A 21,482-nucleotide genomic window follows, 5' to 3' on the forward strand; every position below is an offset into this window, starting at 1 on the left:
AAAAGGGCAAGAAGGAGGAGGAGAGAAAAGTGGGTCAGCTCTGGACATTATTCCAGATGTATAGGCTGAAACTATTCCTATGCTAGGAATCAGCACTTTTTTGAGAACTATTGTGCCCAAAAACATCCGCTTAGAAGAAACAGTGATGGGTTGACAGACATTTCAGGAATGAAACGATGCATTTAAACGCTTCAGAAATACTGTTGTTAAACCGTTTCAGGCTCCAAACCAACAGCTATTTGGGCTCATAATTTGGATTTCCACAGGGTATTGAATGTGATTGATGACGCTCGTCTCCCAAAGAATGATTTACGGTCGGAGAGAGAGAGAGAGAGAGCGAGGGAGGGATGATGGGAGGGAGACAGAAACAAGCAAACAATTGTGTGTTTTCCCACAGCGAACAGAAACAGAGACGAGGAACACAGCGCATCTTCCCAACAGTCTTTGCTTTTTATTCTCTTTTTGCTGATAGATCAGTCACCAACTTCTTCACAGTTTTTTTTTTTTTTGAACCATCGACATGATTAACAATAAAAACTAAACTAAAACAAGATAAGAAAACAGTGTTTTCAAGAGCTACGTGTTCGGGCACAGAGGGTTGTACATGTCGAAACGGAACAGAATCCAAACAATAACTGGTGACAGCTGGAATGATGTGTATACAAAGTTACAAACGGTAAAAATAAAAATAAAATACAACAGGGTACTTTGTGTGTATCTGAAACCACGAGGGTCATCTCAGGTCAAAATGGGAGGAATGGTGGCACACGCACACACACACACACACACACACACACACACACACACACACACACACACACACACACACACACACACACACAAAGGCCAGGCTCATTGGCACTTGTAGGATGGGCATGCGCCAGGAATGCCAACTCACATTCCTTTTTACTTCTTCCATAAATCAATGCTATTGGTCACCCTTTATCGCCATCTGTAGGTTTTACAAATATTTAAACAGTGGCGAGGTGATTTATGTCTGACTTTGGCTGAGAAGAATGGCTCATTAAAATGTTTTTGAAATTACGCCTTTTTTACTTTTCTTTTTTTCTTTTCTTTTTCTGAGAAGTAACTGGTTGTTTTTTTCGCCCCCGCCAGCAACGATTTGGCGGCCGATCCCCCTGATTTAATGCCTCGGAGGTCAGAAACTGCATTACCCATAAAGCTTCACCACGTCAACCCCTAGCCTTCCCCTACACTACACTTCATATCAACACTTTTTATATTGTGGCGCAGACAACTTCCATGTCAGAAAAAACCTGACATACTGTATTTTAAACCATCTCCAAATGGCATAGTTATAACGTGTTACTATGGAAACTAGACGTTCTGCTCAGGAACTGTAAAAACACCAGCTCTGAGAAACAATCCTTCCAATCCTCGAGCAAGAGTGCTACATTGGAAAATAAATAAAGAAAAGAGAAATAAAAATAAATACGTTCTTATGCGAGGTCTAATTTGGGGCTTTTAGCGTCACATCAGAGTGTGGTCTTTCACATCCTGCTGCACCTAAATAACAGGCTTTACATCCAGGTTTAGAGTTTCTCTCCGCAGCACAAACTCTTGTTACAGCCCCCCCCCCCTCACTAACTCCTGCTATGGACCGTTCTTACTGAAATCTTATCCACAAAGACTTTCTGTGTCTGTGAGAGGGGCTATAGATGTATTTTCAATCACTGTAAGGGTTAAGAAATAAAAAAAAAAAGGAGCCAAACAAAATCAATGAAATACAAATTTGCAAAGTGCTGAGAGACGGTGGCTTCTGGGAGAATTACAAAACACAGATGGAGGATTCAATAGGGCTGCACAATCAATCGCAATTTTTATGAATACCACAATTTGGGCTAGTGCAATATCACAGGCGCGAGATAGGTTAAAAGGCAACGTATCGCACCAAACCATTTGGGATTAGTCATTGTGGTGCTGCAATCCAGATCCTCGCAATTAGATAATGTCCTCATATTGTGCAGCCCTAGTATTCAAAAAAAGATAGTTCACATACGTGTGTGTGTGTGTGTGTGTGTGTGTGTGTGTGGCTCAGGGCTACCTTTATCTGTTGAGTTTGATGCATTTTGTCACAGTGCAGCCTCTGAATCAGAAAACCAATATGGCTTTAAAAATACCTCCGGTCACATGCCTTGTGCCCCCCTCAAACCCTCGTACCACCCGGCCCGGTCCCAGCTCTGCTTTCCTAATCCTATAAAACATTTTCTATGCGCATTCCTTCTTCCCTCCGCCCACGCCGATCCTCTCTCTTCTTTCTTCCTCACATTCAGAAACTTTCAAAGCCACGCTACAATCGTCTGTGTTGACCTCAAACATGCTGTCAGACGTCCCGTTTCCCTCCGCTCGTTTACCCTTTCCTATTATCTCTCTCTTTTTTCTTTAGCAACCTTTCTACATGCACTCTGACTTTAGTCTGTAAACCGTGTTAGTACATCACTTGTAACTTCTTTGTAAGATCCAAATGTTGGTTTTGAGACACACACAAATTGTTCAGAGCAAGTCACAGGGCTGTAAGTGAAGGGTGAGGGTATAGATCCTGTAATTAGCACTCGCCCTGAGGGGGCACCGGGACAAAAAGGCATGACTCAGCAGATAAAAGAGGACCCCAGGAGCTCGACTTGGTACAAACAGAAGCTGAGACTGTAGCTGTGGCGCGGACTCATCTGAGGGCTACATCTACGCTGCCACGTTTTCATTTTTGGGTCGACGATCTCCGTCCACAGTAGCAGAACTAATCGTCCATATAAGCACACCTGACAACAAATATCACATGACCATTCACATACACCGGGCACGTGCGTGCCGGGGTAAACGGGAAGCAGATTGTATGACGTTACTCTGTTGAAAATCCCGGATGTGTTTGTTGAAAATACAGCGAGTTCTCCAAAAGTGTCCGTTTGTGCCCGTCCAGACTATTTTGGTATTTCAAACCAAAACGGGGGGCAGCGGTGTTTCCAAATGTCTCCGTTTCAGGGGCTCGGAAACGCAAAAGATTTTGCTACGTTTTTAAACCAGAACGTAGTAGTGTGGTCCCTAAGTGGTCCTTAGTCCTCCAGACAGAGCAACCCCCCCCGCCCCCCCAGCGCAGGCCTTGGGCTGGTTTCAGAAACATCTGGAACTGTTCTCCGTGGCAGCTCTGTAGGGGAACATGGAGGCATTCTTGCTCCAGGAGGGACTGAGGAAAAAGGGGGGGGCAAACTGCAGCAATCTTCCTCTGGAGAGGGAAGAGGAATGGGGAAGTTCATTTGCAGTCTTTTCATGTAGTGGTGCCACCTGGTCTGTGGCATTTAAATTAAGGAAGTTTTCAACACAGCACTCTGACGCTCCTTCATGGGGGGGGTATGAGGTAGGACAAGGTTCAGTCACTTGTTCAACCTTCTGAAGTTCCACAGGTTCAGTCTTGCTGGCAGCAACAACATCCATAAGGGGAAAAAAAAAAGAAATCAGATGGGTGTGGGGGGCGGCTTGAGTGACACAATGGATAGAGCTCAGAGTGGAGGGAGAGGGGGTGGAGAGGATAGGTCCAGACAGATAAAGCCTTCCTGTCAGTTACTTCTCCAACAGCTGCTTCCTCTGCTGTTCCCACAGGGCCTCCAGGTGATCGGCCCTCTTCAGGGCTGCCTATCGGAGGAGAGGGAGATATTCATACACGCCACAACCATCTCTCCCACACTGTCTTTTCTTATTAATCCCGCTCTGACAGTAAGATTTCATCGGGACCCTTACCTCATGCTGCTTCCGGAGATTATTGACGGTTTCTTCCTTCTTCAAGATGGCCGCCTTCACTCTGGAAAAACACAGAGAAGAGCACGTTAATATGGGGAAACATAGAAAAAGAATGTGATTTGGATTTCACCTCCCATCTGGAAATCAAATTTCCCCTCGAAGGACAATAAAGAACTCTGAACTGAACAACACAACGAGACGCAAAATCTATGGGGGAAATTTGGGCGCCCGGGTAGCTCACCTGGTAGAGCAGGCGCCCATATATAGAGGTTTACTCCTCGACGCAGCGGCCGCAGGTTCGACTCCGCCCTGCGGCCATTTGCTGCATGTCATTCCCCCTCTCTCTTCCCTTTCATGTCTTCATCTGTCCTATATGAATAAAGGCCTAAAATGCTCCCCCCCCAAAAAATAAATATTAATAATAAAAATCTATGGGGGAAACTTCATATATTTTTTTAAAAAACATAACATACCAAGGAAGGATGCCTAAACCCCCGCCAAATATGCACACCTAAGTCTTCCACAAACCCCGGATGCCCAGCAGGGTGTGTGTTACCGTTGGTGGACTTCAGCCAGTTCCTCTTCCTTCTCCCGGGTGACTCTCTCCACCTCGAGCCGGAGCCTCGCTCGGACTTCTGACACCTCCACTTTCATCCTGCGGTTCTCGTCCTCCGTCAGCACCAGCCGGTCGGCAAACTCCTGCCTGATCACCTCGGCCAGGCTGCGGCGCTCCTCCACCAGCTTGTCCCTGGTCTGGGAAGGGGTGAAATTCAAATGGAATCTGTGGGATTCATCTCATATGCTGCGTTTATAAGAACCCTGTGCTGCTTAGTGACTTGCTACACAGAGGAGAAGAGTAGCAGGGTGGGAAGAAGAAGCTTAATGTGAGGTAGGGGTGGGAAATTCTATGTATCGTGATATCTAGGGATGTGCTCGATTGAAGAAATTCTTAGTTGACTAACACTCATGCAATTGTCTCGACTAATCGATTAGTTGATTTATTCGACAGATCTGTAAATCTGAGTTTCTCCGCAAAGAGTCATGCAAAAGCACCACTTTAATTCTTGTGTTTACCAGAGATGTGCTCGTACGAAATAAGTCACTCAGCATGAAAAAAGCATAAAACTAATCGACTAAAGAAATCTAAGTTGACTAAGACCAAAACGACCGATTAGTCGACTAATCGACTAAGAAGGAGCAGCCCTAGTGATTTCTTTGCGACAATTTTTAAAATAGATTCTTTTCTTTAAAATCAATATTTTTAAATATTTTTTTTTTTTACCAATGATTCACCTAAATATTTTCTGTTTATACGGTACAGCTGAGGGCGACTACATATCAGTTTTCTGACGGAAAGTAGAAAATCCACGTTATGTTCTTCTTTACAAATGAAATAAATGTCTTACCGACTGACATGTGATGTGCATTCTTCTTCGAGTTTTTAGAAATGTCTCCTGATATATTGTCTCTAACAGTGTATTGTTCAACTTTTGTTTTTGTTAAAGAAGGAAAAGAAAATCGCAATACTCAATACTATCGAATCGCAATACTTCTAGAATCGCAATAAATGAAATGTATCGTGAAAGAATCAAATCGGGCCATAAGCATATCTTCCCAGCCCTAATGTGGGCCTTCAGAAGAAAGATGAAAGAACATGGGGCTTTAGTTTTTTTTTTTATATACAGTATATATAAATGGTTGATAGATTTGCTCCTTACCTGTGTGATGTCTTCAGTCTCCTGTTCTTTCTGTCGGAGCAGGGCCTGGAGTCTAATCAGCTCTCCCTCCATCTCCATCTGCTGCTTCCTCGACTCCTGTTGCTTCTCCACAGCCGTCCTCTCGGAGCACTCCAGCTCCCTCAGCTCCGTCTCGTATTTTTCCCTCACACGCTTCACCCTGAGAACGGTGTCAAGTAATGGCTGGTGTTGATAAAAACATCTCTAACATTTGGTGAAGCTGTTGTCTACAGGAGAGGCTCATTTAAATGGAATCAAATGAAAAAGGGAACAATGTGTACATGTAAACTTCTTTCATGGATACAAATCAACAACAAAGACAGATACAGATGTTCCGCAACAGCCAGGAGCTCATCCAATTTCCACTTACTGTATGTAGGACATACTAAAATATCATTCATGTGTTCATTCCAAAATTTTTACTGGGATTGGGATTTGTAACTAGAGCAGTCTACACTGTGGTACAGTCAGGAGGTAGAGCCGTTGTCTGCCAACGGTGGTTCAAATGATTCTTACATTTGTGGACTTCTTTAGCAAGTTTTTTAGCTTTTTTGAGTTATCTGCTCTATTTTTACCAATACTTGAGACAAAGATATAGTAATAATAATGGTTCAGAAATATATGAAGTTTTTTTAATTAAAGCAGTGACATTTTCTTAAGAAAGAATTAAAAGCGTGACATTTTCTTAAGAAAGGACCCCTAAAACTCTGCACCTGCACCTAAGAGCTGGAACATGCCGGGCGTGTAAGTGTTGCGTATAGCCGCGTAGCGCAGTTATTTTTTATTTCGGCGCCCATGTTATCCACACACACACACACACACACACACCTGTTGTCAGCTGCCCTCTCACACTCCTCTTTGTCCTTGCTGGTCTCCTCCTCCAACGTCCAGATGGCGAGCTCGATCTCTTTGTCGCGTTCTCGCCGCAACTCTTCTTTCAGTTCGCGCTCGCGGCTCAGCAGCCACGCTTCCTGTGGACACACAAACAAACGTGCCGTCTGTCCTGGCTGCTTTCGGGCTTCATACACAGACACACACACATGCAGTTGAAAAGATAACATAACACACCAGGTTAATTTTTCGTCCCTATTTGTTAACTCTTTGCATATTACCAGCGTCTCCACAGTGGAGAGTTCCTGCCTGTATCACTGATGTGTTCCTGTTTCCCCCAACCCCCCGACCCATTGACTCGTTAGTGTTCGACACCCTGAGGGTTTCATCCACGTCACGTTTAAATAGAGACTTGGAAAGCACAGGTCGCTCTCGCTTTACTGCATTCCAGAGAGCTGGAAATGTGCCACCTGCGTCAGTCGCTACTCTACGATGGAAAAAGATCATTTTAAGCAGGAAAGCTCTGCTCCGGGTCTTTCACCACTGAAAGTGAACTTTCACCTCTTGTATTTGAAACAAGTGCATTAGGAACGCTAGGAATTACCTATGGGCACAAAACATAATACTGACATGGTAATTCAATGGTTTGTGAACAAAAGGAAAAGGTAGAGATTAGATTCAGCACAGCGTAGACTGGCTGCGTAGATGCATGCCGGCATGTCAACAAACCTCTTTTTTCTTGTAGTTTTCCTCCCAGGTCTGCTTTTCGATGTCCATACGTTCTTGTAACGCCTTCATCTCCACCTGGTCACGCAAACAACACTCGTTTAGTTTTGCTGCAGTCCTGATAGCTGCCTTAGATCTGTCTGATGGACGCTAATAGCGAGTAGGGCTGGGTATCGATAAAAACCTGTTGATACCGAAACTGTGACTTCAATACCGGTTCCTGGTCGGTACGGTTTCGATACCAATTTCATAAAATCCCCGTTAACCAAAAAAATAAATGACAACATAACGGAACAAATGTTTTTAGTTTTCAGCTCAGATGTGACGCCTCTCAAAATACAAAAACACACACACGTGAGCCCCGTCTTAGTGGTGTAACGTTACAGCCAATCACAAACATTTAAAGATGTTGGTAAAAGCATGCTGCATGCTTATTGGCTCTGACACTGATGAGAGTTCCTCCTTAGGTAGTGAAATTTAGTATTGAATGAAGAGGCATTTTTCGATACTACTTTCGATAGTATAAATGGAATTTGGTCGGTGCTTAAAAATATTGAAGTGGGGTAACAACAGCTAGCTTGCAAGTATTATTATGTTAACTAATGTTAGCTGTGTGTAACGTTCAACACCCAATCACACATATTATTAGATCTTGGTAGAAGCATGCTGCGTGCTTATTGGCTCACTGACGCTGATGAGATTTACTCAGGTATTAGAATTTGGTATTGAATAACGAAGGCATTTTTCAATACTCTAGATGCTATAGAGGCAATTCCGTCGGTGCCTAAAAAGTTCGGTACCCAGCCCTAACAGAGTATATAGTTCTTCTGTACGGTTTGTATGTGTCACCTGGTGTCTCCTCTCCTGTTCCTCTCTGGTCTTGTCCAGCTCCTCTCTGAGGGCTCGTCCAGCCAGAGAGCTGTTGTCCTCCAGCTGTCTCCGCAGATCCTCCAGCTCAGCGCGCTGCCTGCCAGACAAACACAAACGAGATATCTCTACATAAATCATCTGTACAGGTTATAGAAATATATTGGGTTTAGAATAAGAATGTCCTGTAGCCTGGGATGGCCTCGCTGTCTCCTCCTGTCTGGCATGTGTAAGATAAGATGGGTTCAAATTTAGTGCTTGTCAGTACCCAATCCGTTCCACCTGCACAATCCGTTCACGCATGCGCTGTTGTACGAGGATTTACGACACTACCCAATCTGTTCCCACGCTAGCCTTCAGCTAACATTAGTTTAGCTAATAGCTAATTCGGCGGACCGCTAGGTGATTGTAGCGGTCTGCCGTTAGCCTCCACAGTTAAGCTAACGTTAGTTTAGCTAACAGCTAATTCGGCTAACCGCTAGCTGAGACAGCATGTAAACTTTAAAAGACCCTCAAAATAAAACTTGAAAATAACCATTAACAGCTGTTACGTCAGTTGTACTTTACTTGTGCTCATTTAAAATACAATCATTCAATACTTGTCTTTATTGTTATTACTGTAAAGTCTTAATTTTGCTGTAGCCTGCTTTTCCCATTATGTTTGACTTAACGTTATTTTAGACTGAATCTAGCTGTCCGTTCTGCCTGCATGATCCCTTCTGCGCATGCGTTATTTTAGACTGAATCGCTGTCGGCTAGCGGTTAGCCGAATTAGCTGTTAGCTATCCCGGTGGAAGCTAGCGTGGCACAGATTGGGCAGGTCGTAAAAGTATTATCGTCTGCGCCTACGTCATGGCATACATGTCATCTTGCACATGCGCAGAACGGATTGTGCTGGTGGAACGGATCGGGTACTGACAGTGCTCCTGATTTGTTTAATAAACAATTGGAACAGAATGCACCTAATGAAATCTCTTCAAGGAAAGAGGTCTGCCTTTCAACGAACACAATATTTAAAGGGGAAACTTTGAGAAAATGACCGGTGGTTCTTAAAAGACTCTGGCTTTTTGAGCCAGAGTAGAATTGGTTCACTCAGGATTTTTTGGGCAAAGCTGCAAATGGAAAAGGATCCTTTACGACAATAATGTTGCAGGCACGAGACACATAGAGTCAGTTTGCTACCTACAGGAAGCGCTGTCAATGTGGGCTGCTATTATTGGGGTTTAACTATGCATGTAAATGCATGTGTTCCGGGGTGCCTGGGTAGCTCACCTGGTAGAGTGCGCGCCCCATTTACAGAGGCTCAGGTTGGAATTGCACCTGGAATTGAATGTCAATCCCCCTCTCTCTATCTCTCTCTCTCTCTTCCCTTTCATGTCTAAGCTGTCCTATCAAATAAAGGCCTGAAATGCCAAAAAAAAGTTATTTTGGTTCACAATGCCTCATGCTGTTTTTGTTGTTTTTTTACTTAGTTATTTCAGTCCTCTATCTTCTAAAGGTCACTTGTTTAACAGCCGATCAGCTGTAATGGCATTTCATGAGGAAGAACAACTCTAAAGGCGACACGTTTTTTAAATTTCCTGCAGGATTGTAGACGTGACTGATTTTCAAGCACAAACACACTCGATTAGAATTTTAGCCGGAGCATGGCGGTGGGTTTAAAGAACAGTTCCTCTATCTGAGACAAATACCTCTGACCCTGAAAGCTGCGCCAGTACAATCAATCTTCACGGTTTCTCCTCTACCGGACCCTAACCCCAACACTCCACTACACACACAACACCCAGAAGATCTTTCTTGATAGTCCACTGATTCAGCTTCTTATTCTGGAGACTATAATGATGACCAACTACTGGAACTTTCTGGGGAAACATTCTCTTGTAAGACAAACAACTCTGGTTTATGACTTCATATTTTGACGGTGGCAAAGGTGTCCTGTGACCCTACCTTGCAGCCAGCTGAGCCAGCCTCTCCTTCTCATCGGCCACCTCCTTGTAGAGTCGCCTTCTCTGCTGCTGCAGGGACAGCTCCTCCTCCTGGAGCTGCTTCTCGTATCTGACGCACACAGACACACACACACACACACACACACACACAGACAAAAACACACACACACACACACACCTGAATGTGACTGACTCTACACAGGCTGCTAAAACTAACATAAACAATGTATAGTTATTAGGAGAAATGTTCCAATGCCATTTTTCCTTCCCGATACCGTATAAAAATAATAAATAAAATGGATTATGGATCATTTTATTTCTATAGTTTGTAGCTGACGTCTCTATTGCCTGTTGAAACGTCCCTTACGTACTGCGACTTTAACAGCTGAAAGTCTAGACCCCGATTATGAGACGACGACACTTTTTCAGACTTTTTTCTTATATTCAGACCAATACAGTATTATCCAGTTTTACAGTCAGTCATAACAGGAAAAAAAACATGAATAAACTTCTTTTAAAGCACATTTTTCTTCGGGGCTAAACAAAGTGATATCGGACTAATTTTGTTAAGAGTGGTAGCCTGATTCTAGAAAATGTAATCTTTGTTTTGCTTCATTTGCTACACTGTATGATGACTAAGGCACTTTTAGCTGACTTTTGTAGGGCTTTATGTCGACAAAATGCGACAAAAGTTCAAAAAAAGGTGACAAAAGTGTAAAAAAAAAAGCAACAAAAACATTGGGGAAAAAAGTGACACAAATGTCGAAAAATGTCCCCCCCAAAAAAACGAGATGCAATAATACTGTCAAAGATATTATATGTCAATGGACTTTATATCTGGCCCTTGATGTGATTCTCATGTTCCAGTGTGGCCGTTAGGGAAGTTTAGTTTGACACCCCTGACGTAAAGCATGTAAGAATGAAATACAGAAAGTATAGTAGTATATGAAGGCCAGTATGAGTACTGATGATGTGACGTGCCTACCTCTGCTTGGCTAGTTCCCTCTCTCTCTGACTCTGCTCGTCCTTCTCCCTCTCCAGCTGTAGGCGGAGCTCCTCACACTGGCGGACGTAGCGCTGGGCCGCGCGGTCGTCTGCCTGCAGCAGCTCCGCCTCGTGGAGTGTCCGCAGCTTTTTCAGGTCCTGTTTGTGCTTGGAGATCAGCTTCTGGATCTCTGGCTCCAGACCTGAGGGAGGGGGGGAGGAGGAACAGTTCAGGTTCTGTGGCTGCTGCAAGATGTTTACGGCTCACTGGATAAACCTTTGCTGAGGAAAACACGGGATGATTCATGTTTTTGAAATACCGTAATAGTAATTCTGGAGAGTCATGAGTCAGATTACTGTGAGGCAGTTTTATTTTAGGTCTAAGTACCGGTGTCAACAGAAGTAAATATACCCAAACAGTCCCTAAGTGAAGAAATACAAACAAATGTGGGTTCTCAAGCCCTGTGACTGTACACACACTTCATTAGCACTGGCTGACAACAGTGTTGTGACTTTTCATGGAATCAGCTGATCACACGCAGGGAATAGTGGAAGAAAGGGCAGCAATTTATGACGATTTTTTATTGTTGATTAATGGATTAGTTGTTTGGTCTCTAAAATGTCAGAAAATTGTGAAAAATGTGGATCAGTGTTTCCCAAAAAGCACTAGATGACGTCCTCAAATGTCTTGTTTTGTCCACACCTCAAAGATGTTGAGTTTACTGTCACAGAGAATTTGTAATTAATTTTTGATCTAATTATTAATCAATTCATCTTTGCAGCTCTAGTGGAAGAACATTGTAAGTTTCTGCGAACAAAACTGTACATGTTTGTTCACGCTGCCTTTAACAAGTCGGAAAATGCAACAGCCAGTATGGTGGTGGTATGAATTTAAAATACTTTATTTACTAATCCAGTGTCCATATAAACCACTACGGCTGCATAATATATAAAATTTTTTATCTGCATCACAATATTAACTGGCGCAATACACATATCGTGAAAGACACTCCGAGATTTTTTGTGATAGTTGAAAGAAAATATCAGTAGAAAACTACACTTTAAAACTCATTCTTTTTTTTGTGATGCCTTTCATTTCCAAATCAATGTTCCATTTATTCAATAAAAGAATGTTGGAAATGATTGCCTTTCATTTGTTTGAAGTTCAACAAGCAGTTGCTGTATTTTAGCAGAATACTGAAAGTAGAAGAAATGCAGAACTGAATAGTATTCAATATCTGTTTATTTATTTCAAGTAAAATAGTCATTGCGATATTCAACAACATATATCTCATACTGTCCTCATATCGTGCGGCCCTATCAACCACCCTTTCATAATAGATACCATGCAGCATGCATCTTTGAGTTTGATATCAGAAGATCAGTCCTTATAGAGCCAAGTCATGCCACATTCCTGCTAAGGGATGCATGACACCTGCACAGTGGAGGATTTTAAGGAAAATAAAACTGTACTTGATGAGAGCAGACAGGTAAAAAGTAGAATTACACAGCATTACATTACACACATTTGCTTATGTATGCCCTGATCTTAAGAGAGCTTTAGTAAAGAGGATTTAATCTCACATTTCCGAGCTCTGTGTACAGTACCTTTGACAGTGATCTCTTTGATCTTCTTGGTTTTCTCGTCAATCCATTTCTCCCGGCGTATCTTCTCTGTGGCGCTCATAAGCTCTTTTAACTTCTTGATTTCCTGTAAGGGGAAGGAGGGGGAATTATGGTGGCGGGTCTGGTGTCAGAGTGAAGTGACAGAAACGTGACTTATTCAAGTCAAGCGAGGTACTTTGGTCACTTTTTACACGGTGACGACCAGTGAGAAACTCAAGAGGTACGCATGTTACAGGATCAAAATAAGACTAAAAGGGGAGTTCAAACTAGTTCTGGGCAAGGCAATAGAACTTATAACATCAATGTAAGCTTTATATCTAAATCTAGAGATAAATGAGAAAAGACTGAGTAGACTCACATGCAGACAGACTGTCCAACAGAAGTTGTGAGGGAAGGACAAATGAAAAAGGAATGGCAGAAATGAGATGATGAGATGATCGTGCCAAGGGTGACTGGGTTAGAGGAAAAAAAAAGTTACCTCACACAAGGGACCCAGAATTTGCCACACCTAAAAGCGAGGGAAAATACAGATATACAGACAAGTGAAGAAGGAGAGGAAGACGAAGAGACGGGGGAAAAACAGAGAAAAGACAGTTAACAAATGCAGCACTGCAAGAAAGCAAGTATTCCAACGAGATCACACGAGATGCAAAGCAGAAGCAGAAAAGCGGAAGTTGTTTACAGCGACAACTTAGAACTACGCATGCAAATTCTTAAAAAAATAATCTTCACTGAAACACGGACTACAATTGTGGCTCGACTTTGTCAGCCGGTGAGAAAACCGTCTCACCATTTCATGTTGCTCCTGCATTTGTGCGATCTTCTTGGTGTACTTTTGGTCCACCTGCTTCAGTTCTCCCACCACTCCTTCACAGCGCTCATTTAAACTCTTCTTATCATTGATCAGCTGGAGAAAAGACAGAACATATTTGAGACCGCGAGGAGGAAAGATAGAAGCATGTAAGCCATGCTCACACAAGAAAAAGTTGACTAGAAGACAATATAATATAATATTATATAAAACAAAGCGGCCGAGCGATCTAGAGAATGAACAGAGATAGGGAGCGGCGCTACTATGACTTTAAATAAAATAAGCCAGTTGCCTAAACAGGGAGCACCCGGTCATATTGTATAACTCGCTGTGCTTCCACACTAGCACAGGTCGATCTAGTATCTAGTTCTTGTTGTTATGGAAATGACAAGTTCAGAAAAGTTGATCTTTTTCAACTTCAAAAAGACTCTGAGCTGCATAAAAAAACATTGTCATTGGTGTTTAATGCAGAGTCCCTAGGATTATAACGCCCGGAAACACAGTGAAGTGCCCTGAATAGCCACGAAGCACTGCTATTTTCATTTCGGCGCCCATTTTATCCAATCTGCGCGGGCGGTGTGTAGGCTTGTCCCGTAAAACAGACAGCTGGCAGCTTCGTAAAAAGAGTGTGAACATGGCCTAAGAAAGGTTGAATGCAGCGGGGGAGTAGATTGTGTTTGTCCACCTACCTGATCAATGAATGTGAGGTGTCTCTGGATGGTGGCTTCAAATTGTTCCTTCTGGAGCTGGAAGTTTCTGTTCAGCTCCTTCTCGGTCTCCTTCACGTGTCTCACCGTGAGCTCCCTCTGCTGGGCCTGGTGGACGGGGGACGAGAGAAAGGTGTTGTCGTCTACAGCAGCTAATAAGACCAGACTCATTGACATTTAGGGCTCCTGCACGCTGCCTGAATGGCGTGAGCGTGTCAGCCGCGTGGCGAGTCTGTTTTTATTTCAGCTCCCATGGTAACAAGTTAGAGCTTGCACACTGCCTGCGTGACACGCACGTCTCAAATGCATGCATGCTAGAAATAGGACCGACATTTCCAGGCAACATAGAATACGGAAAGATGTTTATATGTCATTTTGACAAGAATACATATTAATAAATGACATTTTGATGTTTGAAAGTCTCTAGGTTTTGACATAAATGCAGATATAAATGTAATTAAAAAAAATAAATAAAATAATTATCGATTTTCAAATATTGCACGTCAATACAGAACGAAATATTCTGGAGCCTATTTTGCCGTCAATACTGCCGACGTTGTCTTTGCTGTAATCAGATCATTATATATTTATGTTTATGGGAAACATGCATGTGTACAGACGAGGTGTGTCTGACGCCGCGTCAGACACACGTTTCTGGCGTGCAAAGACATAGAAAACACAACGCAGCCGCCACGTAACGGACACGCAACAGAAACGCCACGCTCACGCCACGCAGCCAGTGTGCAGGAGCCCGCAATGTGTGTGCATTTCCCCCACCAGTGCGCTCTGCAGCATGTTGACTGTGCGTTTCTTCTCCTCCAGCTCCAGCTTGATCCTCATCATGGAGCCGGTGATTTCGGCGGCGGTGGCAGATGCCTGCTCGACACCAACCAGCTCCTCCTCAGACAACACAGCCTGAGAACACGCAGGGGCCATTCGACACATGTCAACTTTTTGCCATTTTGTTATCAATCAGGAATTCCCCCAACAACAGGATTACCATAATGTGAAAAGGGACAGACGCTGACCTCTCTGTGAGACCCTGAAGTAACCGAGCGCGGCCTCTCCTGTTCAGACTTCTCCATCTCATCCAGGAAACTCATGATGCTCTGCAGCTTGGCCTCGGAGAGCAGGGCGCCCCCATCTGGCAGGGCCGGATGGTGACTCAGCTGGCCGTGACGCTCCAGGTTGTCAGTGGTCAGAGAGTTGGAGTCTCCGTCCTTTAATGGGACACAGTGGAGATGCAGGATGGTGACATCATAATCACAATTCTTTTGGTCAACATTGAAACCACGATTGTTTAACATGATTACTCTTTGACTTCTGCAAAGATGTTAAAAGAAACAGTGAAATGGTTTAACACATTTTTTTTTTCACAAGACAAAATAAGAGTTGACCTGCAAAACGTAATGTGCAAGATAATCGCTTTTCTCGATTATTCTGTTTTTGTGATCATTGGGAGCCAAAATTGTGATCGGGATTACAATTTTCTATCAATTGCACACCCCATATCATTACATTAACAAAGTGTCTTTCTAGGCAAAAAAACAAACAAACAAAAGAAGTCTACTACAGGGGTCTTTAACGTTTTTTAGGCCAAGGAAAGAGAGACTGAGAAGGGATCCCCTACTACATGATGTGTAAAATGCAGTTGCATATTAAACTTGGCCTATAACAACGTGTAAGTCAGACAAATACTGCCTAACTTACAGGCCAGTAAGTCTGTCATCAATGTTGTGTAAATGATGACTCTAGTGACTCAGGATTTGCAGCAGGGAATAATTTGGCCAAAGGATAGAGCTGTTGAGTGGCCAAGATTTCAGCTTAGAGAGCAACTTGACAAGCCGGGGTTTGTAGCATTTTGGCAGTAAGTACAGAGCTACTCAATGGTGTGGGTCAACTCAGCCCCCTCATCCATGGAAAAAGCTGGGTCAGCTGGGTCAAATTTTGCCAACATTCTGGCAGCTTGCAAGGAGGAGCTGGACCCAAATGTAGACAGTGATTTGCTAATAATATGTTGGATTCATGCTTATGTATATTTTCAGACATATTTTACCTTTTGGAAGAAGGAACCCCCTGCAGTTACTCTGAGGACGCACTAGGGGTCCCGGACCCCCTGTTGAAGACCCCTGCTGAACATGCCATGTTGCACTGAGGAAGTCTCACCTCGTCTATCCAGGCGTATTTCTCTTTGCTGTAGCACTTTGGCTCCGACAGCCTCTCTGGCTCCTCCTCTAACAGCTTCAGGGTGTCCAGCAGCTCGTTAAGAGTGGTTTTGGACTGAGCCCTGCAAGACAAAGCTCCCTGCCGCTGGTCCTCCACACTCACCGACCTCTGCAGGATCTCCTAGAGCACAGAGACAACAAACAGGCTTAGAACGGGACCAAATCAAAGAACTGCCTTAGCATTTTTGCGCTGGCAGACGGATTACACGTCAGTAACTTTTTCCTCATTAAAAGTGCAGCTGGACATTTGTAATTGTGTACCTGGGAACACTGGGAACCTCTGCAATTGGACAAAACTGGGGAAACAGCTCTGAAGCTGAACAGCTCACCGAACTCAGCCACAACATTCAAATTGGAGTCTGTGGAAACATGTAATGGCTCCAGTTATTACAGGGTTCTCTCACATACTATAGTTTCCATCTTCCTTGTCTAGAGAGGTCACCCTTTTATTTTTACCCCCTTGATGACCACATTCTTTTTTTTTTTTTTTTTTTGAGTGAACTGATTACTAAATGTCTGATTGTATTGCTTCACCTCATACCTTTTTCTGCAACTCCCTGAAGAAGGCTGGACACCGAAACGCGTTGGAAGTGATGTTTTTAAGTCTAATTCTAGTAGGAATGTGCCAGATGTAATAAAGGCATTTGACCTTTTTTGCTCACTCTATTTTCCATGTTATGCTACCTTTTAGAAACTTTAACTGGATATGAAGATGAGGTGGTGTACAATAAGCCTCACCTGTGTTCTTAGCTTTCACGTCTGTGGGCGACATCGGGCTGTTGTTGCTCGGTGAGGCTGGACTTTTACCGGTGAGAGGAATCTTGGGTAGTTTCTTGTGTCCTACCACACCTGTCTGCCTCGAGCTTTCCGGCTCCATCTCAGGTGCATGCTGCGCTTCGGCAACCTGCTGGGCTCTTTTCTGCTGCAGCTCCTGTAACACACCAACAGAGGGAGACATTAGTCAATCAAGAGTTGTGAAGCCAACTCAGTGTGAAGGGATCTAATCGATTGCTATAAAGACATTGCTTTAAGGCTGACAGCATAGGCCAAACATTCCATTTATCTGCTCTAATCATTAACGTGACTATAGTTTACCTCCAAATCGAAATTACTGTCTGCCTGTAACACTGTTAAGAACACTCTTTACATGAAGCCGTTTGTTTTTAGCTTTGATAATCATGTTTTTCCACACTCTCCAGCAAAATGTTTCTTCTTCTCCCAGTGTGGTGTCTCTCTCTGAACACATGTTTAAGGCTGTTTGACTCCCTGTGGTCTGTACATGGAGAATAACACAGATGTTTGTACAGAGGAACCTGTTCTTCCCAGCCGACTGTGTTGAACTGAAAGCGCGCGAAGTGGGCGCGTAGTTAAAATAAATTCAGAGGTGCACGACCACGCGCTGTGACGGAAACGACAGCCAGGCTACCATAAACCTAGCTTAACCCTGACTCAGGGGTTTACAACAAAGAACTTACCTCAGACATGTTCACCTGGGGGGCAGCGAGGCGGGCCAGACGGGCTTTCTCTCTACGAATGAATTTCCTATCGTTCTGCTGATGCTGCTGCTCCGGGCAGATGTCTACCTCCGCTCTGTCCTCCTGATCCTGCCAGGGAAATACAGAGAGGATTCGTAAAAAAAAAAATCAGCAGAAAGGGAGAGATATAGAAGGAAAGATGTGGAGGGTTAAAGCTGTGAAGATACGGAGTTATTTACCTGGGAACACTGAGAGCCTCTGTGATTGGACGAAGCTGGGGAAATGGCTCTGAAGCTCAGCTCACCTAAGTCGGCCACAAGATTCAAATTGGAGTCTGTGGAAACACATAAACGGATCCATGCATTTATTAGAGAATCCTGTTCCATTATCTATGTTCAAAATAGCAGTTCTTTGGCAACAGAATGAGGATATAAAGATGTTTTGGTGTTCAATATGGATACTGCTGGCCAGTACGAGTGCCCTTAGTTTTAATAATACATAAATGATATTACCAGTAGCTATTCCACACAACAAAATATCACAAGAACTATAAAGAGAATAGACTATATACTACAGTGAAGTCATTTCTTCACAGTAGTTTTAGGTGATTCACAGACTTTTGCCTAGAAAACATTAAAAAAAAATCACTTTCCACTTTTTTTTGCACAAACATCTTTTATTTTTTCCATTTTTTTATTTACTTTTTTAACTATTTTATTTTATTTTTTTATACATTCCTATATATTATTTTTTCTTCTTCTTTAAAACAGAAAATGGTACATACTTGTTGTGCTATATTATATACACCAACTGTGTTCCCATTAAAAAAATAAAATAAAAAACATTCCCATTCAACCATTTTCTTAATATTCCAAATCAGTTTGAATGACCCATGTCATATCTTATAACAAGGATGAATGTAAATGAATGATGATGAATCTGAAGTTGAAAGAGCACAGAGCAGAGGCATACAGACCTGTGTTCTTAGCTTTGACGTCTGTGGGTGACATCGAGCTGTTGTTGCTCGGTGAGGCTGGACTTTTGTTGCTCAGAGAAATCTTGGGCTGCTTCTTGCGTCCCGCCCCCCCTGCCAGCCTCGAGCTTTCCAGCTCCACCTCGGCTGCCTCGGCAACCCGCCGGGCTCTTTTCTGCTGAAGCTCCTGTAACACACCACCAGAGGGAGACACGGGACAATGCTGTAAACCATCATAACACAGGGCAGGGTTTCCCCCAGAAAAGTTGTTTTGCCCGGTGACAAGTGGTAGATGTTAATTCGGATCTGCTAGACGTGTCGACGTCACAGGACGTGCATCGCGGGCGCACCTTATTCTGCCTCTGATTGGCTTACCCTGGTATCCTTACCCTAACCAAACTGTCAACATGTCTAGCGGATCCAATCTAGTGTCTTTATTTCGACTGGGGCCAGTCACAGACCGATGGGAGCATTAACGTAGAGCCCAATAGTTTCTGTGACAACAGGATCATGGAAGGAATCCCAAAATTGAGAATTTAAGAAAGCTGTGAGACAGATTCAATAGGGCCCAACATTAACTCAGTGCTGAAAGCTAACTGCAGATTTGAAAATATGACTAAAGTCTAAATTTCCAAACGAGCCGCCCCACTGTAACTCAGGGTTTTTTCCTGCAAAGAGGTTTTAGAATGTACCAAAGGAAAATCCCCAGAGAAAAAATAGCACTTCAAATCCTTTCTGCATGTGGTTTATAGCAATTTACCAAACAACAGCTGAAAAAGCAGAACGTAAACTTAAATAGGAGCGCTAATCTCAGTTTTATCATCCAGAGTCAGGCTGTGCCGGACTCTCCTGGTGATTTTTACATTGGTATTAAATATTAATATTATTTTCTTAGGCGTTTCTGTTGATTGGGGTTTCAATTACTCAAGCATAATAGACTTTTTTGTTTATCAAATCGACAGAAATAACAGGCAAATGCATATAGATTTCTGTCAAATAAGGTAAAACAGACTCATTGCCTTTACTCTACGTGGCTTATTGTTGTTCGTAGCTCCCCCCCCCCTCCAAAAAAAATTCTGAGTCAGGTCAACCATGTAACTGTAGTTTAAAAAACGTCTTAAAAATACATCGAAAAATGTAGGCCTGGAGGGGGGGCAACTTATGCCCGGTGGGCCACCAGGCTTGTAAAACATAGGTGGAAACCCTGCAGGGACAGCATCCACAAAGACGCTTGACTCAAATGTTTAAATCAAGTTAGAATTGGTGCTCCATGTCACGGGGTGAGGGTCACAAAGCATACTTAATAGTTTCAAGTGCATGATCTAATAACATAGATTTGATTCCAAATGTAGTGTCACTGTGTCACAGTAAACAAACAGTCTTATCTTAGCTCAAGCATCCACTCTACTTTTAGTTTTAGCTTGAGAGGAGTTGTCTATGTTAGGCAGTGTGACCCTGCCATTGAAAAATCTCCACTTGGAGACTGGAATTATTTGAAAGAAAACCTTTGTAACATACTAGGGATCTATTTTTATTTACCAGGCAAGATGTGAATAGCAAAAGATGCTTCTAAATTGCATTATGTGAAGAATAGGATGCAATGTTTTTGGAGCTTGACACATATATTGCTGTATCCATTGATTTGTATATGCAAGACTGGAATATATTATGTTAAACACAGGTGTCTGGTACTCCAATGTGGGATGGGCCAAAGGTTTGGCATGACACAAATAAAAATAAATGAAATAATGAATGAAGGATTCAAAGTAGAGCCAGATCGATACATCGGCGGGCCGATATTAGGCATTTATAATGGCCAACAAATGAATATTTAAAAAATAAAATAAAAATGGACGAAACCCCCTTCAACCATGTTCTGAGTGTTGGCGTTGCGTAGTTTGTCCACCAGAGGGCGCTCTACAACGTCCCTGTTGGCTACACTGATTTTTTTGTTGTTGTGTTTTTGTTCAAAGGACTTTGAGTTTCATATCTTAACTTTGTATTTTATTTATTTATTTTGTTCCTCTGTTCTGTTGTGAAAATAAATAAAGTTTATTTTTAAACTGCATTATCATATTATTTTAGTGAGGACTCATAAATAACTACATATAACTAATGTTAGGGAAATCTGTTTAAGTTTTGTTATGTATTTCTGGATTATAATTTTTTTAAATATATATCGGAATATCTGATTTTTAAAATCACCACCATCGGCCTTAAAAATCCTTTATGGGTCAGGCTCTAATTCAAAGCCAGGCTATCTCAGTCTCTGCTGCATCAGTTTTTCTTTCAAACTTTATGGACGTTGCAATACTAAAACTGCTGGAGGTAAACCAGAGGTAACGCACCTGGATGGCAGCCAGGCGGGCCAAACGAGCTTTCTCCTCACGAATCCGTTTCCTGTCTTCGTCCTTTTTCTGCTGCGGCTCCAGGCGACCGTCCTCCTCCGTTCTCTCCTCCCACTCCTGAAAAGAGAAACACATAGATAGTGTTAACGCAGCAGCGACAAGATAAGACGATAAGACCAGTTAGACCACGGAGAATAAAAAGGTAGGAGTGAAACCGCCTGGGGATAAAATGGATACCTTTCTTTTGCTGGCAAGGATGCGTTTGAGTGCTGCTTGGTTAGTGTGCTGTCTCTTGGCATGGCGTCTGTACCAGCGCTGGATGGTGACTGCTGCCTGGTTCACCTGCTGAATAAACCTTCAGATACACAAAGGAACTGCTATGAGTCACACAACAATTGACAGAAGAAAATGACCATCAACAGAAGAGTAAACACTGAGTAGAAACTCTGTAGAAACTAGGGCTTAGGTCAAATCCCT

The 21,482-nt window shown here is 42.9% G+C and overlaps 1 protein-coding gene across 2 annotated transcripts in view; it reads right to left on the minus strand.

The window, feature by feature from the left end:
• Positions 1-427: 427 nt before the first annotated feature.
• cep131 (centrosomal protein 131) overlaps positions 428-21,482 on the minus strand; it is a 31,281-nt gene continuing 10,226 nt past the window's right edge. The window contains exons 8-30 of one of the 2 annotated variants that reach the window (XM_028568323.1): positions 21,243-21,360; positions 21,006-21,122; positions 18,661-18,844; positions 17,924-18,018; positions 17,685-17,813; positions 16,948-17,140; positions 16,471-16,568; positions 16,151-16,330; positions 15,013-15,204; positions 14,762-14,899; positions 13,967-14,092; positions 13,257-13,373; positions 12,945-12,974; positions 12,449-12,551; positions 10,842-11,043; positions 9,858-9,965; positions 7,893-8,010; positions 7,047-7,121; positions 6,315-6,457; positions 5,469-5,646; positions 4,307-4,503; positions 3,751-3,811; positions 428-3,645 (exon numbers count right to left, since the gene is read on the minus strand). In XM_028568323.1, coding sequence (XP_028424124.1) covers positions 3,574-3,645; positions 3,751-3,811; positions 4,307-4,503; positions 5,469-5,646; positions 6,315-6,457; positions 7,047-7,121; positions 7,893-8,010; positions 9,858-9,965; positions 10,842-11,043; positions 12,449-12,551; positions 12,945-12,974; positions 13,257-13,373; positions 13,967-14,092; positions 14,762-14,899; positions 15,013-15,204; positions 16,151-16,330; positions 16,471-16,568; positions 16,948-17,140; positions 17,685-17,813; positions 17,924-18,018; positions 18,661-18,844; positions 21,006-21,122; positions 21,243-21,360 — 2,974 coding nt within the window. In that variant the 3' untranslated portion in view covers positions 428-3,573. The remainder of the gene's footprint in view (positions 3,646-3,750; positions 3,812-4,306; positions 4,504-5,468; positions 5,647-6,314; positions 6,458-7,046; positions 7,122-7,892; positions 8,011-9,857; positions 9,966-10,841; positions 11,044-12,448; positions 12,552-12,944; positions 12,975-13,256; positions 13,374-13,966; positions 14,093-14,761; positions 14,900-15,012; positions 15,205-16,150; positions 16,331-16,470; positions 16,569-16,947; positions 17,141-17,684; positions 17,814-17,923; positions 18,019-18,660; positions 18,845-21,005; positions 21,123-21,242; positions 21,361-21,482) is intronic. The other variant, XM_028568324.1, reaches the window with a different exon arrangement.

The sequence above is a fragment of the Perca flavescens genome, chromosome 21, assembly GCF_004354835.1.
Source record: "Perca flavescens isolate YP-PL-M2 chromosome 21, PFLA_1.0, whole genome shotgun sequence".
Taxonomy (NCBI): Eukaryota; Metazoa; Chordata; class Actinopteri; order Perciformes; family Percidae; genus Perca; species Perca flavescens.